This window comes from Hemibagrus wyckioides, linkage group LG22, assembly GCF_019097595.1.
Source record: "Hemibagrus wyckioides isolate EC202008001 linkage group LG22, SWU_Hwy_1.0, whole genome shotgun sequence".
In the NCBI taxonomy this organism is placed as follows: domain Eukaryota; kingdom Metazoa; phylum Chordata; class Actinopteri; order Siluriformes; family Bagridae; genus Hemibagrus; species Hemibagrus wyckioides.
The window spans coordinates 13,682,327-13,701,366 of NC_080731.1; the positions used below are offsets into that span (position 1 = coordinate 13,682,327).

General features: G+C 38.2%; 1 protein-coding gene across 2 annotated transcripts; it reads left to right on the forward strand.

Moving 5' to 3' along the window:
• The first annotated feature begins 253 nt into the window (after positions 1-253).
• olfm1a (olfactomedin 1a) lies at positions 254-13,963 on the forward strand. 2 transcript variants are annotated; one of them, XM_058375318.1, is made up of 6 exons: positions 254-715; positions 4,994-5,143; positions 5,357-5,512; positions 6,832-7,051; positions 9,680-9,786; positions 12,341-13,963. In XM_058375318.1, the coding sequence occupies exons 1-6, from the start codon at positions 650-652 to the stop codon at positions 13,007-13,009; spliced, it is 1,368 nt and encodes a 455-aa protein (XP_058231301.1). In that variant the 5' UTR covers positions 254-649; the 3' UTR covers positions 13,010-13,963. The 2 variants fall into 2 exon arrangements, with proteins under 2 accessions (XP_058231301.1, XP_058231300.1); XM_058375317.1 differs by lacking the exon at positions 254-715 and adding an exon at positions 3,188-3,593.
• Positions 13,964-19,040: the final 5,077 nt, after the last annotated feature.

Here is a 19,040-nt window from a genome sequence, read left to right on the forward strand (position 1 = left end):
GTCGCCATAGCAACCTACTTCGTCGCGCATTTGCACAATAAGCGCTAATAAAAAAAACAGTGTTTAAATTGTCAGCATGATCATGCGCCATTACTTTACTCAGTATTAGCCTTAATCAGGGAGATACTAATTATATATATATAGCCGTCCAAAACCGCACACCGCCTTAGGCCGTACCGCATCGTGTTTAGTGGTTTAGTATGCGGTTTGGACAAAGCCCCTCGCGCCCCGCCGCTCTTGACTCTCCCACGCCTTCTCGTGTCACTTCCGGTTCAGCAACACAGCTAGCTCCTCGCTTCTCAAATTCGCCTCCCACACCTGCCCTTCTCGCATTAGGAAGCCAACTTTTGCTAGCGATGAAGTAAATACATATATACACATTGCCTCCTGTTTGCGCTTTCCTTTTCTTTTCTTTTTGCCGTCTTCAGAAGCAGCCAAAGGGACAGGTCGAGGACGCGTCGGCAAACCGAGACGCGATAAATATGCTAAAAGACAGCTCCGCTACCCTGATTTCATCCCTTTCCTTATTTTGACACCGAATCCTTAAAGAAAATATTGAAGACGGGCGTGTAAAAACAGAGCTGGACGATTGTGCTAAAGTAGATCTGCATGCGATAGCTTTGGACCAGGTGCCACCGGCGACAAGAAGATGCAGCCTGCAAGCAAGCTCCTGAGTCTCACCCTGCTCGTTCTGATGGGAACAGAACTCACTCAAGTAGGTTTATAAACGCCATTTTCTTTCTCCCCATCCAACTAGCACAAGCTAATTGTTCTGACATGAAATAATCCACATCTGTCACTGCAAATCTCATATCATAATTGGGTAGATTACGGTTTTTTTAAGCCTGCAGTAGTTATGATGGTAAGCCTATTTCAAAGCAGTAATCGCTGAGGCACCTCCGCCTGTAACATCTCTAAATATTTACACATTTCAGCAACATCCCCAGCGCTGAATAAATGAACACAAAAGGTATCAAATTAATCCAGAGACACGAATTGTATATAAAGTATACATAGGAGATATTAAAATATCATTGTGTGGACGTGTGTGTGTGTGTGTGTACAGTTATGCTACCATTATGGCGATTCTTTGCAGATAAGTGTTTAAATTTGTTTTGAAGAGGAACCCACGGCTTTTCCATTTTCCATTTTCCATAATGTTAAAATAGCGAAAGAACCATGATCTGAAATGTCTGTTAAAAACAATAATGCTTGTTGGAATAGTCTCTACTCACACAATATTTAACGATGTAACCAACAATCCCTTTTCTCATATTAAGCAGTAAATCTTCACTGCCATGGATGGACTCAATGGTTTTGCACATCCATTCACTCAGAAGACTAAATTTGCTTCCTTGATTGCATATTTTTCCCCCCTTTAACTTAAAACATTATCACACCAGTATTTCTCCAAAGCCAGACTGGAAAATTCCGAAATATTCATTTAAACCCAGCTTCGTTGCTTAGATTTCTTTGTACCTGGGTCACAGGTCACACTACAGAGTGTCCCAAGAGTCTCCATACATTGGATAAATTAACAAATTTTAGCAAAATGTAACTTTATTTACAAAACATTTTCTAAATGGTTGCCATTTCTTTGTAAATACAAACCAAATCGTCTTTCCCACTCATGATAAACTTGTGTAACACATCTGTAATTGCATGTCCATCGCAACCTTGCGACACCTTCCTGATCCAGCCGTGACAACGATAACAATATGTTCATTATTTGTTAAAGACATTCTTAAAATCTATCTGAAAATATATATAATATAAAGTAGGTATGGAAAATTTTGAAAGACATTTTTCTAAAGTGTCTGTTTCCCCAGTGTATGGAAACTTTTAGGATACCCTCTAGTTCTGAAATTAAAAGGTTTACAAACAAGAAAAAAATAAAAATAAATAAACAAATAAATAAACAACCAATAAATAAATACATAAATAAACAAACAAACAAATAATATCATGCCTTGTACCACTCTAAAATGAGACCATTCTAAAATGACAAACCAGATAATCCTCTGTACTACATTCAAAAATATCTTTTTATGAAATGTAAAAATTGCATGTGGAGCCAGTTGTGTGTCTGTTAACACATTCAGTATGGATTAATGCAATGCTTGCATATATAGTAAAAAAAAATGTAGAGTTGGATAATGGAGTTCAGATCGAAGTGCATCTCACAACTGGATAATGGGTGTGATTGTAATGCAACATGCAATATACAGTAAATTACAGAAACATTATAGAGCATGGTTAGAGGGGAATGACAACTGAAGGCACTGAAATGTGTTTTTTTTTTTTTTTTTTTTTTTTTACTGAAACATTAATGTGTGACAGCAGAAGACTTGGTGGTGACATTTGAACGCTCATCTCCTGTGACTATTTGGAGATCCATGGTACTGGATTTAAACTAAAAAATAATTGACCGTCAAGAAATGCCAGTTATTATTCACTACATAGTAATGCCTTTCACTCGATCTGACTGTTGCGGTTTTTGGCTTGTTTATCTAGAGGACTGATAACGAAACATTAAGTGATGAAAAGAATTTAGTCTAATCTATTGACCCTGTGCTAAGATCCCTGGTGTTTGGAGACAAACTATGCTGAAACACTAATCAACAGAGGTCACTAGTTTAAAAGAATAAGGAAACTTGCACTGCCCCCTATTGGCTAATTTATGTCGGGTCTTGTCACCCTGGAGAATTATCAGTCGGTAATAAATGACCAATTGTCAGTGTCCTAAGACAGCCTATAAAAATTAAACACAGATAAACACGCTGATCATTATAGCCATATATATATATTTTTTAATTATTGTTTCATTTTCTGTATCTTTTTCTTTTGTCATCATCTGCTGCCAGATTGCATGTTAATGCCTGTGATCAGAATAAAATAGATGTCATAAATGTGTGCAAATTATGAGTTATTTACACCATTTTTACAAAGAACACTTTGCTGTAATAGCATCCAAAAAATGATTTATTCATCGATCTGTATTTTATTTAAAACAAGCTGAGGTAGGCTGACTAAATGTTTCAAAGCACGCCGAATATCACCTGATGTGTTAGTATATGTGTAAGGCATGGAAAAATACACGTATAGTCAGAGCGCCTTATGAATATTTAATAAGCTGCGCGGTGGGCGTGGACAGCGGACCAATGAGAAGCTCGGCTGAGTCTCCGCAGTTCTCGTTATTCGAACAGAGAAGGCGAACGGAGCGGACAGCCATCAGCACAGCCGAGCAGCGCGCATCCGCACAGCACTGCCGGGTTCACAGTGAATGAAAGGAAAAAGATCAGCGATCATGTCCCAAGCGACTCTGTCCCCAGCCGGGGCTCAATTGCACCACCAAACTTTGATGGGCAACACTGGGTTGCAGATTTGTGCCGCGCTGGAGTGCGTATAATGAAGGATTTGAAGAGGAAGAAAGGCGCGCAAAGATGTCATTGCCCTTGCTGAAGATCGGCGTTGTGCTCAGCACCATGGCCATGATCACTAACTGGATGTCGCAGACTCTGCCCTCGCTGGTTGGCCTGAACTCCACAAGGTTGATGGCGGCTCCGCCTGCGGGAGCGGACCGTAGCACGGCTGTGAGTTACCGAGCTTCACATCACACTCCACACATCTGACAACAGGAGACTGATGCCATATGATCATACGTGTAGAGCTGATTGCAGAGACACCCTGTTTGGGAACATGAATGAATTCGTAATCCGTTTAATTAAATGTTATTTAGTTAACTGATTGCTGTAAGACTTTCCACATTCCATCAGGTTTTCTGTTTTACATTTCTGAAATGCTGTCAGCAATAACTTGCTTAATGTATCACTGGGTTACGTGTCATCACTGAGTTTTCTGTCTTTGAATATATTTGGAGATATTCCACAATTGCACTAATTACAGAAAACAAGCAATTTAATTTAATTAATTAATTTATTTATTTTTTGGTTGGTTTGTTAATAAGGATCTCCCCACTTACTATCTTGGTTGGATATTTTGCCACAGAACCAAAATTCTAATTATAAGCGCACTTGGATAGAATTTAATAATCAAGAGTAGACATGTTCATCATGTGATCTGTTAGAAACCCATGATAAGCTGGTTAACGAGCTGTCTAATCCTGCCTTACACAAATATGATAGGATTTCTTAAAAAGCAGGCAATATGATTTCTGTAAATACGTGTCTGGTGTAATTACTTGGAGTGTACAGTGTGTGAGTGAGTGAGAATTGAAGGGCGGAGAATTTCTTTTAAATATCTCTCTAAATGTGCTATTCTTTCAAAAGTCAGCATGAATATGAATATGCTTTTTTCTTTAAAGGCAGTTGGTTTCCTTTAAAGGTCAATTTCAATGGATTACTACTGGGTCCAGCCATTTTTATAAAATTTCAGATTTAAGATTCATAGATATACTTAACATAATTTCATTTAATAAACTCAATGTTCAGTTATTGAAGTGAATAACCTGCAGCTTTGCTTTGATAAAATTCTCTTGTTGTGTCCATTGGAATTTTGGATATAGAAGACATTTTCTCTGTTGCTGAAATCCAGATGACTTTTTTTTTTTTTTTTTTTAATAGATGTGAAGGAAAAGTGATTAGAAATTAACGCATCGTATGTGAAAACTCCTGAAACCCGGCAGCTGTGAGCTGTATATGTGTGAGAGCCCTTCATTTGTACATGCAGCTCTCTGGGGGGAAAAGTGTTCAGCTTGTGTGAATGCATCATCAGTTGCACATGGCACAAGCCCAGCATGATGACATAAGTGAAACGTCTTGCTGGGTTCTTAGTAGGAGCACAGATTAGTGCAGAGACACAGAAAAATGTAAACATTTTTAGGATTTGCAGTCAACCAGCTGTACCTGAAGAATTTCCTGGGTCCATTTTTCAAGAAGTAAAATGATTGGGCACAGTGCCTCTGGTGTGACTCTGGACTCTCTCACACTGACCTCGTTTGCCTGTCTGTCTGTTTGTTGTCTGCTATGTCCAGGTGCTGCCTGCGAACCCGGAGGAGTCGTGGCAGGTGTACAGCTCAGCACAGGACAGTGAGGGCAGGTGTGTGTGCACTGTGGTGGCTCCTCAGCAGACCATGTGCTCGCGGGACGCCAGGACTAAGCAGCTGAGACAGCTCCTTGAAAAAGTAACATTCACATTCATATTCAGTACAGCACACACACACACACATTAAACCTTGCAGAAATTTATCTAAAATGACCTTCCAGTACTTAGTATGTAAAGCACTGTGAATCTTTTGATGAGAAGCGCAGATTTGGCACTGTTCCCAGGTACAAAATGCTCCCCTGAAGTTCATGGTGCGTGGTCATTTTCCCGTCTGTTTCCACAATTCCACCAGGTACAGAACATGACCCAGTCCATCCAGACTTTGGACGAGAGGACACAGAAAGACCTGCAGTACGTTCATCGAATGGAGGTGCAGCTGCGTGGCCTGGAGACTAAATTCAAACAGGTGGAAGAGAACCACAAGCAAAATATTGCTAAGCAATACAAGGTATGGCAAGATACTGTGCTCAACCAACCATTCTTTTAATTTTATTGATTCCATTTTAGCCTGACATCTGTCTGCATTTTAACAGCCTTTGATATTTCCCTGCTTTCATTTACTTTATTGCTGAATAACTTTGATTAATGTGCTTAAGACTAATTGGTTTGTGTTGGAAAAAAAAATAAATCAAGCAGGGAGAGAAAATGTTTAGCTTCACCAGTTTCTTGGAGCACGAATTTAAAACACAGCCCTAATAATAATCAATCTGCATGAAAGGCCTGCTCATTTGTATTCCAATATCATCATGATCCCCAAACCTCAAACTTTAACATGCTGTTTAGTTCTGCATGTACAGAGCATGTACAAATATGGCATTTTAGTTGCAGAATGAATTTATTTACTGAAGTGCAGAGTGAATTATGAAAGAAATAGTCACTTCTCCTAAGGCACTTCTCCTAAGAAGTCCTCTGTGTCCTCCATAGTGCCTTATGAATCTTTAATGAGACTTTAATCCTCTTTAAATATTAGCTTTATTTATAGCTTCGCCGGCTATGTTTGATGTAGCAGTTATTTTAATTAATTACCACAGTCATTATCACAATTATTTGCACAGTTGCACAGCGATTCCTGGTGTGTCTGTTTGCATGCTGCATCTTTTACCCATTTTTATGTTAATGTGTCGTCTTGTGAATACACCTGTATCTGGGTATAGTGTGTGTTTATGTTTCAGACAGGCTAGTGAGTTAGCTATTCAACAGTTTCTCATTTTCTTGCTTGCAGGGCTAAAATTATGAATTATGAATATCAAAGCTGCAGAGACTGAAGAGCAAGTTCAATCCCATTGTAATCCCGAGCTGGTCTACTGAAACTTTGCACCATTTAGTTTATTTTAAGCCAATAAGCACTTTTAAAGCTCCATGTTGCGCTCTTTCTGTGCATGCCATTGTAGAAGCATTCCATTACTAAATATTTATTTATGTTATGGTGAATTTCTTCCGTGTCTTTCCTCATTCAGGTTTGTTAATGCACATTTTGTTACCAGGGGAACAAAGTAATGAGTAAACAATGTTGTATGTGATGCAAAGCATGTAATCACTTAAGACATTGCATTTTAAACATTGAAAATAAAGGAGTTTTAACAATTGTTCTTTGTGTACTGAGGAGTTGTTTTATGATTCTTTCGATATGTCATATCCCACATCTGCGTTAGGCACACACTGCACTCAGGCTAGGTTAGACAGAGAGGGCATGTCAGGGCCAGATAGGTGTTTGGACAGGACGGTTGCACACATGCCTACTGAACCAAGCCTATTTTAACCTTACAGGCCATAAAAGCGAAAATGGAGGAACTTAGGCCAATGATACCAGTGTTGGAGGAATACAAGGCCGATGCAAAATTGGTATTGCAGTTTAAAGAGGAGGTCAAGAATCTGACGTCAGTGCTAAGCGAGCTGCAGGAGGAGATCGGAGCCTTTGACTACGAGGAGCTCCACAACAGGGTGTCAAATCTTGAGGAGAGGCTTCGTGCCTGCATGCAAAAATTAGGTAGGCTGAGTTTGAGCACAAACATCAACACCCTCTCGCTAAACTCACATTAGTCAGATATATAATCTGTTGCGTTCACATTAGTCAGATATAATTGCACCAATAGATGTAACTGAGCTTTTAAACACACAAAGATGCAAAATACACGTTTCAGTATACATGAAAAATGCAGGATACTTGCTGACTATTAACATGGTTAAGATGGATTATGATTAATGTTAACAACCACAGTACACAGGTAAGTTTAAATGCTTTTTTAACAGAACAGAAAACAGTAGTTGTAACGAATATATAGCTAGCAAATACTATTATACAGTAACATGGTGACATAAAAGCTCTTACAGTTCACTCCTACACATAATACCTTTCACAATAGGATTTTAAGAGACATTATTATTATAATTATTTATTTAACATAAATGTACAGGAGATTGCGTAAAAAAGCTATTTTCATTATATGTGAATACTATTGTCATCCTCAGACAGTCTTTGGCTTGACCTTGGGTGATGGAGCGCTTTTTTCACACCAAGCATGAATTGATGAGCATCACTCTGCCATAATGAATAAATCAAGGACCTCTGGATATATAACCTTAAAGCAGCTGGGGGAGGATAAATCAGATGGTGCTGGTGAACATAGACAGATCCTCCATTTCAGCAAATGCTCTGGGAATGCAGGATTCGTTTAAAGGCAAATAGGACATTTTCACAGAAGTACAAAGAAAAAATACAATGCCATACTAAATAAATAAAGGCCTTTGGAGACATAACCTTAATGTAGTTGAAGTAGAATGGATCAGATGGTGCAGTTAGACATAGGCACATCCTCCAGTTAATGCAAACTGCTCAGGGAAAAGATTCATCTAAAAGTAAATTGGAATTTTCACAAAATTACAAAGAAAAAAAAATAGATTGGAATTCATCTTGTACAATTTCCCCTGTGAAACAGGGTGGTTAATGATATATTCGGGTTGTTTATCTTTACTGTAACTACACAGTTGCTTCCAGCATACGATGTAATTTATCCTCTTTTACATTAGTTTAGAGAAGGCACCATGCTGGGATTTGACTGTTGTCTGTAAAATCTAAAATGGGCTGCAGGCTTATGTCTTCTTCTGGGTCAAAAGCTACATCAAGCTGTAAAGATAATTGTCTATAAATAGAGGCAGGATTTAAAGAGTGACAGATTCTCGTTCTTGGTACAGTATATCATGCCTGTAGAAACTGGTCATGGTTTATTATTATTAATCATTGCCTGTGCGCTTAAAATTGAAGTCTATACACACAATTACATATACCTCACACATAACAGGATCTGCTGAACTGAGATTATATGAACACAACAAACCTAGGAAGTCATTTGCTTGTAGTTATATTATTTGCACTCTTTTTTTCCCGTTATCAGTCTAGGGTGGTGGTTTAAGGTCCTCATATAACAGATTTTCCATTTAGAACCATTGTAGTAATAGTGTGGGAACGATTTAATGCCCCTCTTTGTCCTGTTAATTTTTGAAATATTTTATTCTTAAAGAGTTAAGCTCCTTCGAGATATAGTGCACCGGTCTGACCCAGATAGTATATAAATGAGTGATTTTACAAGGTAGTATTATACGAGCTAAAAAGGACATGACCTCAATCTTGTTTACTGCACATTACAGAATAATTACATCGACATGTTCACTGATGAAGGGTTGTGTCTTTTGACCTACTATTTTAATGGCTTTGTTTAGTTGGATGCACTCTGAAATCTTAGCTAAAACGCTGGTAATAATACTCTTTTGCACCACATAAGCCCATTAACCAACATTTGTGCATCAGATGCCTTCCAGTGATTTCCCATCTGTGATGAACACCTAACCATTATAAATAAAATATTAATTTCCACAGAGAATTGCTTGAAAGTGGGTCATGTTTGCAAACGTAAGCCCCACCATCCTACATAGATTATGGGATTACACTGGTCAATAATAGCAAATTGCTTGTGTACATTGTATGGAGCATTGTGTTACACTAGGTTACTCTATGCTATATTAAACTGCTCGGATTCATGATGTAAAATTACACTGTGTGTCATTATAAAGTACAAATCGTTCCACCATCCAGTACAGTATAAATTCTTTATAGTTTACCCTGTTTGGTGAATATCAGTATAACTATATAAATATATGGAAATGAAAGAAAGAACTCCAAAGAAAAATCACAGCATTTAAAACAGTCCACTGGTCTGAATTGCAGGCAATCAGGGTTTATTTAAGCCAAGCTATCCAGATAATGCTGCTGAGGGGAAGTGGAAGAAGAGCTAAAAATGGAGGTTTGGTAAGAGAATGCAGTGTCTGGTTCTCCCTAAGGATGTCATATGAGGAGAGAGAGAAATAATGACAAGTGGAGTTTATTTTCAGCCATGGAAGGATGGCTGAAATCACTAGTGAAACAAAGAATCTGATCCTGACACTAGCTCAAGGGTGTTTCAGTGTGTGTGTGTGTGTGTGTGTGTGTGTGTAAAAGAGAGAGAGAGACTGAAAGAAAGAGAGTTAGGGAGACAGACAAAGATAGGGAGAGGGACTGAGATGTGTAACACTTAATGGTCTCACTCATATAATCTGCAGTAATATTATTTATTATTTGCAGCATGTGGAAAACTAACGGGAATAAGTGACCCCGTCACTATTAAGACATCCGGCTCAAGATATGGATCATGGATGACTGATCCCCTTGCCCCTGATGGTGACACCAGGGTAAGTTAAAAAAGAATGTTTGGTGAAAATGCTTCAAAGGACCAATAAAGAGCATAAAGCAGAAGGTGAATTGCATTAACATTGAACACGGTGCCCTTGACTTACACATGGTACATGACGCTGCAGTTTTAGATCTAAATGCACTTTTTTTTGCACCTTATCAGCATTCTTGTTTGTCCCTACAGTATATATTCTTCTGAACGTTCCATGGCTGGCTCTATTTTACCAAGGCTCATTTAGATGCAAATGTTGGGTATAAATCTCAAAAGATATCATTAACTCGGCAGCGGAATCATTCCCAATGCCCAGTAAATGAGCACCTGTGTCAGTGTGCCACATATATTGCAGTTTTCTGTTAGTTTATATGTTTATTAATATATATTCCACGAATAGGCTCTGCTAGGTTGTTTTTGTCTGAGCTTATTAGTGTTCTTTCTTTTAAAACATTTTGTAATTTACTGAACATGGACTACTCATAACTCCTTGTTAAATATCAGTAGGGTGCTTGAGAACTAATCTAAGGCTTTTTCATATATTAATCACTTCAGAGCAAATAGCCCGAGGTGAGCCTGTAGGTATTTTAACTCCTCTGAGTAAAATCTAATAGAAAAGTGCCTGTTGTAACTGACTGATGAAGGGTCAGATTCAACTTAAAAGGCACAACACATTCAACAAAGGTTAAAAGAACATCTATCTCAATAATTTTCATGTTAGGATGCTAAATTAGTTATTGTGGGAATTAATAATAATATTTGAAGGCAGAGTTCAGCAATCATTTATTTCATTCATTTATCTTCAGTAACCGCTTAATCCTGGTCACAGTGGATCTGGATCCTATCCCAGGAAAACTGGGCACTCATCAGTATTGATTCCAATTTCTTTGTGCGTGACGTACATTGCATTTTGGATTGCACACATTTCTCTTGAAACCTACATCCATTTGAAAATTACCAACCCAATTACTAATATCCAGTTTCATTAAAGGATCAATGGACTTGTGCAAATGCAATTTCAAGCCAATATGGCATTTGCTAAAACGTATGTGGCCAAAAGTATGTGGACACCACACTAGGACCCACATGTGGGCTTACCACAGTATTTTGGCCAAAAAGCTGGAGGCATGTAATTGTCTATGTGCTGTAAAATTAAGATTTCTCTTCAAAGTGCTTGGAACCAAAGTGCTTTTAGTTTAGTTATAATACACACTGCACTTAACCCTGGGTTTTAGTCTTTCTAATGCCTTTTTAACCATGGGTAGAGAAATGTTTCATACTTCTAATTTAAAAGCCCAGGCTTATGAAACCCTGTCTGTAGCAGAATTAGCATCACTTTTATAGTACCCCACATTGCAGTGCCAAACGTGGTCAGTGTGATATGATGTGGTGTTAGAATGTTACAACTACAGAATGTCACAGAAAGCCTGTGTGTTATTTAAACAGTAGTTGCTGCATTTGAAATAAATAAATGTCAAATTTTCTTCCTTTTGCCATCTTGGTTTTTTTTAAACAGCCAAGGAGGATTTAGATGCCATCATTTTTTTCTCACTGATGTAAAAGCAAGATACATGCCAGTATTTAATCTGATTTATCCAGCCATGGTTCCAGATACTGAAAATATGCAAATAAGAACGTTAAGGTTTAGGGATGTACAGTGTGAAAAGTTAGATTATAAATTGAAAGGATCAACTAAAGTAAACTATGTATGTAGTGAAACATGAAAAAAGATTACCCAGGATTGTTTGCCTGGGGTTTCGGATGACCCAGCTATTGCAAGTCTGCAAAAAGGCCATAAGGGGCCCAAACATGTGCCATCATGACAATGCCTGTGTGCATGCAAGGTTGGTGTGGAAGAATTTGAGTGTCATGCACAGAGCCCTGACTTCAACCCGACCAAGAACCTTTGGGATAAACTGGAAAGGAGACTGCATGCCAGACCTCTTTGACCAACATCAGTGCCTGACCTCACTGATGCTCTTGTGGCTGACAGATCCCTCAACCACACTCCATCTAGTGGAAAGCCTTCCAAGAAGGATGGCAGTTATTCTAACAGCAAATAGCTACATTTCTCACCAAACCTACATTACTTTCAGAAAGGCCATATGGGTGTGATGATCAGGTGTCCACAAACCTTTAGCTATATAGAGTATGTATTTTGTATCACGAAAAGTGACAAGAACAAGCCAAGGGAGATATCATATGGGAGATATCATATTCTACATCCCCTCCACTATATGATCTTTTCCTATAATTATACAGTATATTTATCTGTTGTATATAAAATGTATAATAGGCTTTAAACATTATGCTAAAGTATTAAGCCTATTTGATATGTACACATTTTTTTCTGTAGTGAACTATATGTATAAATCAATCTATTGTTTTTGTTTACACTACTCAGAATGATAGAGTTAGGCTTCTAAGTGTAGGCTTCTTGAAGAGTTCTATTTTTTGGTTAGATTTATTTAAATCTGGCTCCAGATAATTGGTTGAGTCTAATGTATCTCTATAGTGTGATTTATACCACATTGAAGAACATGATGTTTTTCCACCCTCAGGTTTATTACATGGACGGGTACCATAACAACCGCTTTGTACGCGAGTACCCATCCATGGCGGAATTCATGAACTCCGATAACTTCACCTCTCATCGGCTCCCTCATCCTTGGTCCGGCACAGGTCAAGTGGTCTACAATGGTTCCATTTATTTCAACAAGTTCCAGAGCCACACTATCATTAAGTTTGACATCAAGACCTCCATGATCAGTAAGTCCAGCCAGCTGGATTATGCTGGATTCAACAATCGCTACCACTACTCATGGGGTGGCCATTCCGATATTGATCTGATGGTGGATGAAGGAGGACTTTGGGCAGTGTATGCCACAAATCAGAATGCAGGGAACATTGTCATTAGCAAGCTAAACCCAATTACATTGCAGGTAATCAGGAGTTGGACCACTAATCACCCAAAAAGGAGTGCTGGAGAGGCTTTTATGATTTGTGGAACTCTCTATGTAACAAACGGCTACTCTGGAGGAACAAAGGTCTATTATGCTTTCCACACCAACTCCTCCACCTACGAGTACATCGACATCCCTTTCCAGAATAAATATTCGCACATCTCTATGTTGGACTACAACCCAAAGGACAGAGCACTGTACGCGTGGAACAATGGACACCAGGTGCTGTACAACGTAACTCTGTACCACCTTATCCGCTCTGAGTAGACCCTGTCTGAGTGACCTTCTCAAGCCACGTGAGATGTAGATCTAAAGAAGTACTGAAGAGTAGAAAAATAACCAGTGGTTGTTCAATAAAAGAAGACGTCAAAATATATTCAAAGTAATATTAGGCAATGATATAAACAGCTGCCAAAAGGTTATGCCTTTCTTTTTTAATATTTGGACACTGAGGTCACACTTTCTTTGATTGTGTTCTGAATTTTGTATCACAGAGTACTTGTACAGCTTTGTCTATGAATATGAAATAAAGCATCCTATTGGCAGAGAGAAACAGAGAGATGTCGTATGATGCAGAAAGGAAGACGTTACTGTTTATTTACACAATCATAGCCTTTGTATCAAAAGCAATCGATAACCTTTCAACACCAACTAAAGATATGAAGGCACCGACTGTTGGAGGAACCCTGTTTTAAAAAAAAAAACAACAAAAAACAATATTATTGTGGTTGTATGTACCGTTCTGATTTTCTCAAGTTTTGCATGGACATTTGATAGCACTGAGGTTCACATGGATGTATGTATTTCCCAGTAATATGGCACATGTATATGAAAAGGAGGGTAGATTAGCAATGGGGTTGCATTATTTGCTGTGTTTTATTTATGTCTACTTTTCATTGACATTAACTGTGCATATGAAATTTTTGTGTCCATAGAATTTAAAGTTTTTATTTGGTAGTTTGGAATGTAACCAAAAAAAAAAAAAAGGAATTTATCAAAACAATATCTATGTCAGCAAAAAAAAAAGTATTACAATAGAATGTATCAAAAATGTATTTATGAGATAGCAGTCTATACTTTGATTGTATTTCAAAATTGACTTCACATATCAACTGTCTTCGTAGTTTAGAAGAGATTGATGGTGGCATCTAAAACTGTTGCGCTTGCATATGTGTTGTATCTGCAATGTGATTAATATCAATAAAACCAATCTTTATTTTACATGTGCCTTGTCATGGCTGGGAAAAAAACAAAAAAATGTAAAATAAACAAAACAAAAATAAATAATGAAGTGCCAAAAAATGAACCTAGTACATGAAGAAAAAAAAAAAATTTTCTTAAAGTGTCAGCAAATAAAATCATAGTCATGTCCCTAATTTGGAGATGAAAACCTTTCCCAAGATCTAAGCTAGTCCCAAAATCTCAGGGGATGAAAAGATTAGCCTGAAAAGTCTGATGGAAAAATGACTAACCTGAATGATTTCTTCTAGCAGCTATGCCAGAATGTGATGACCTCATCTGCTAGACCACGGGGAAACAGCTGATCAGGAAACAGACCCAGGCTGTGTCGTGTAAGACAAAGTGCCTCATTAGCCATGTGCAGTACCCTAAAGGCGAAATAAAATTGAATTGTCTGGGCTTCCTGTGTTACAGCAATGTGAGCATCAATTTTTCCCAGTAACCTCTAAAAGTGTCCAGCTTTCTGGGCAGCAAACCTCAGATTTGAATGGGTTTTTCTCTTTCTTTATTTTTCTTTTGAAATAAAAGAATCATCAGCAAAAGTGCAGCTTCAGCAGAGATCTCATCTTGTTGGATATTACCTGCCCCCTGTGATATTATGTAGCATTTTGACATCTCGAATAATTGAGCTTTACACAAGGTGAGTGTTCATACCCTTAGAATTTATTTCTTGTTTTCTTTCTATCAGATCAGAGAAGACAACATTTCATAATTTCAGTAGCAGAAATGCATTTTAGAAACATTTTGCTCAACATTTTTAAAGAGTACACAAGGGCAAGATGTATGCCCTAGCTGTATTCAATATGAGAGTTTGATTGAAATGTGACGTGGGTCTTAACCTCAGCCTACATGCAGAATTTCAATCAGGAGTGGAGTTCTACACTTTATTTTGAGAGTGACCTTACAGAATTAGTTTGCAGCCTCACCCTCAGAAATAATACAGGCTTTAAATAACATCCTCACTGCAACCTCCATACTGAAGTAGTTACCCTCTTTGATGCACATTTTAGTAAGTTAAACTCTAATTACATCAGTTTTAACCTGCGTTTTGCTTGGACTAAGGATCAGTATACAAATGGATACAGTGGATCACTATATCCAAACAAGATTGCAATATAAACCCCTGTTTCTTTGCATATTGATTATTTGGAAGCTATATATGGCTTTGAACTAGTTGCAGAAGTGACAAGAGACTTAAGAGCCCAGTACAATTTAATAAACTTGAGACAGAAAGTCAAAGGTGAATTTGGCTTAAGCTCAAATTTTCTTTTAAATAAATTCCTTAAAATGCCACTTGGCAGATTTATTTATTTAGTCATTCTTTCTCAGCCACCACTTTATCCTGGTCAAGGTCATGCTATAAGGAAAAAATACACCCTCAATCACAAGGCACCATGCACTCACTCATTCACATCAAGGGAACAATTCAGAGTAGCAAAATACCAGTCCAAGTACCACCATTTAGAGAGGCAGGAAAAAACAGGATAACCCAGAAAAAACTCATGCAGAGACAGGGAGAATATACCAAACTCAAACAGCCAGCAACCAGAGGTCAGGCTCGAACCAGGGAGCCTGGAGCACTTCGGCAGAGATTTTACCGGCAATGAATTCTTCGTAGAATAAATGCAATCAATATGTGTCCAAAAACCTTTTTTTCCAAGTCTTTTCAAGCTTGCTGTCTTGGTAGCTGCATGCAAAGTCAGTATTAGCCTTGATATGGTCTGTTTAGTATTTAGTGCTTATGGTTATGCACAATGAGACATAAGCGACCACCCACTGAACATATTCTAGCCGATAAAATCCATGTGCACCTGTTTAGGAAATCAGACCTGCAGTTTTTAACAATGAAATAGCGGCTGCAACAAGAGAAACATTAGTAAATCTGCCGCATAATCATTACCTAATAGATGCAGATGGTGTTCTGACCATGAAACTGGAGCCAATAAGTCATTATATTCCCTGGAGGCGAAATTCATTACTATGAAAAATGCTTGTGGATTATATAATCAGTGCTTTTATTCATTCACTCTCTGACCTTTTAACTGAAAACAACAGGACTGATATTTAATAACCGTAATCTCTGAAGTGTCCAGTCAAGCTGAAAATTCTTATGTTCTATCAAGCTTATCAGGCAGAAAAACACAGCTGCTCACTTATCTGTTGTTTCGGCTGTATATGTCAAAAACTGGGTTATTTCAGTAAAATCTGGTTGTATGCCAGTCAATGATGGATGCGAGAAAGAGGTGCACAACTGTAAAGTCATCACAAAATAAGACAGCGGCTGGTTGTCCCTGCAGACATCCTAAATGTGCATTTATCTTTTAGACTTGGACAGCATGTAATGTCTTCCTCTGCTGTTTCCACTCTTCAACCCAACCCCCTCCTCTCCGAATCCTTCCAGTCTATTCCCTCATGGCTAGATTTGCTTTTAACTACTGCTTTAACTGCATTTTCATAGGATGTTCTAGCCATCACATGTATTTGCTTCTAAACCTTACAAGGGCAGCTGAGCTGTGTGTTTTCTCATGTGCTCTGTTTTATTAATTAAATTCCCACATTTTCTGAGGCAATTCACTTTTACATCACAAATCATGTTTTACAGTAAGTACACTGAGGCACATTTTATGCTTCAATAAACATTGCCTTCTATTTAGTTTTATTTATTCTTGCATTACTCTCTGTAGAACATGAGAAACAATTAAACAATTTAAAGCAAAGCCAAACATTTTCTTAAAACAAATAATATAATCAGCTTCCTATCCTCATCTTTCTATTGCGTAATGATTTTACATGCCAGATGTTTCAAACCACACTAAGTACCTTCTCGTGTCTGGCACATACACCTGAGATAAAAATTCACCCACTGCTAATGAATATATGAGGTTTAAATCTCATCACTGCCACCAGTAACAGAGCTGCAAGCTTCAAGGTGGAAACCAGAGCATTATAACATTTTGTAAAATACTATTTCAGTGCAATATTTAAAAAAAACGAAAAACGTTAATGGAAAAGAAAACCCTCTTCAGAGACATCTTACGTCCGTATGAATACTGATGTGATTAGAAAACCAGAGAACTAGTGTAAATGTATTATGGTTTTCCTTGCTTATCCTACCTTATTCTTACCATCCCCCCTCTCTTCCCACCTACAGTGTGTGCACATACCTCTGCAGCAGCCCCAGAGCAACACCTCGCCTATGACTGATAATGGCTTTCAGCAAGCTGAGCATCTGCCCTATGCTATTTTTACCCCTTATTTCCTGGTTCAGCTCTGTATTGGGGGAAGTGCTAGGGGCAACACACCTTGCAAACACAAAGACTGAAGAAGCTCCAGGCAGATGTCAGGCCTGCTGAAATCTTCCAGACCTATTCACACTGAAAAACCTGGAAATGCAAGTCACTGAAATGCGCATTAATGATTTATTTTCATGCTACATTTCATTTTAAAGTCAAAGAGTGGCATTAGCACTTCACAGCTCCAGGCTCCTTGTTTGATTCAAAGCTCACATTACTGTCTGTGTGGAGCGCTCTGCATGTTTTTTCTCGTGTCTACATGGGTTTCCTCCAGGTTCTCATGGTTCTGCCCACCTGCCTATAATTTCTCCCTAGGTAAGAATGATTATCTAAATGTGTGTGTGTGTGTGGTTCCCTGTGAGGTATATTATTATAAACATTTCCATGAAGACATGGTTTGCCAAGGTTGGAGTGGAAGATCTCAAGGGTGCTGCACAGAGCGTTGACATCATCCCCTCTGAACAGGTTTGGGATGAACTGGAATGCCGACTGAACTCCAGTCCCTCACCCAACATCAACATTCAGCATGTTTCACTAATGTTTCACATCAACAACATTTCACTAAATATCATGCGTCTGAATAAGCACAAATCCCCACAGCCATGCTCCAAAATTGTCTCCAGAAGAGTGGAGGTTATTATAACAGCAAATGTGGACTAAACCTGGACTAGGATGATAAAAAATTCACATATAGGTGTGATGTGGTCCAGGAGCTTGTTTCACAGCTGACCCTGTGCTCTGACCCCCAACTTCCTAGCAAGCTAGGATATGTAAGGAAAAGTATTTTACTGTGCTATAATGTGTTTATGACAAACGAATGTTATATCCATTTGATGTGTCATTTGGTATAACTTTCCAGGCTATCCCACATTTGCACGTTTGTCCCAATTTGCACGTCTGTTGTTAGCCCTTTGCTTTAACGTCAGTTTAAATTTTAGCTCTGATTTTTAAGTACACTCCCGAATTGATAAACAGTTGTGTGTTGCTAAAGCTACATCAATTAGCACTGCCTGCATCACACAGCTTGATACTGATTCAATCCACTGAAGTCAGAAGGCTGATGTTTGATTGTCATTAATAAAAAATTCAAGCTAGAATCATTTAAATGCTGTTAAATATACTGTGACCTATAACACCAGACAATAATACTGCTAGACTGACATGACTTGTGCACTCTAAAGCCCTGTCATCTTATCAGCATGAAAGCACTTTCTGTTTTATTCTGTTTCACTGTCAACTGCAGCTGAACCGAATTAGACGATGCTTTCTTTCATCTAATATTCATTGATGTATGTTTATCTCCAAGCTCCCTGTTTTATCAAAACCTGCATTAGACCACACAGACAAAGCCAGCTGCTGCCCTATTATCCTGGTAATAGGTGCAAAATGTGAACGAGTGAAAAACTGAAAAGATGCAAATGAAATGAGTAATGATGAATGTTTCTCATTTATATGCTGCATGTCTGTGCAGTGTGGGATGTTCTACTTTCACAAGGATCCCACTCATCCATTAATTAACACCAGAATCCCATGCTCGTGGTCTTCTCATGGTTTTTGCAGAACCTATTTCAGGATCAGGAATGAAGACAAGAACATTCCTTAGTCACAAGAAGATGAATTTTAAAGACTTTAAAGCCATTACATGTCAGACTTCAATAGTACAGTGAACAAAAGTAGAACAAGAGAACTGACAGTGAAGAGAGACTTATTCCACTGGCAATTGGAGTCTTACTCTGATTTACAAAACACAGGCTCTACAGGAATAG

Bases quoted from the DNA above. Each gene is read 5' to 3' on its own strand.
- olfm1a (XM_058375317.1), top strand. From the start codon at position 3,444: ATGTCATTGCCCTTGCTGAAGATCGGCGTTGTGCTCAGCACCATGGCC. The intron at 3,594-4,993 runs GTGAGTTACCGA...TGCTATGTCCAG, and splicing joins GAGCGGACCGTAGCACGGCT to GTGCTGCCTGCGAACCCGGA. The intron at 7,052-9,679 runs GTAGGCTGAGTT...TATTATTTGCAG, and splicing joins TGCCTGCATGCAAAAATTAG to CATGTGGAAAACTAACGGGA.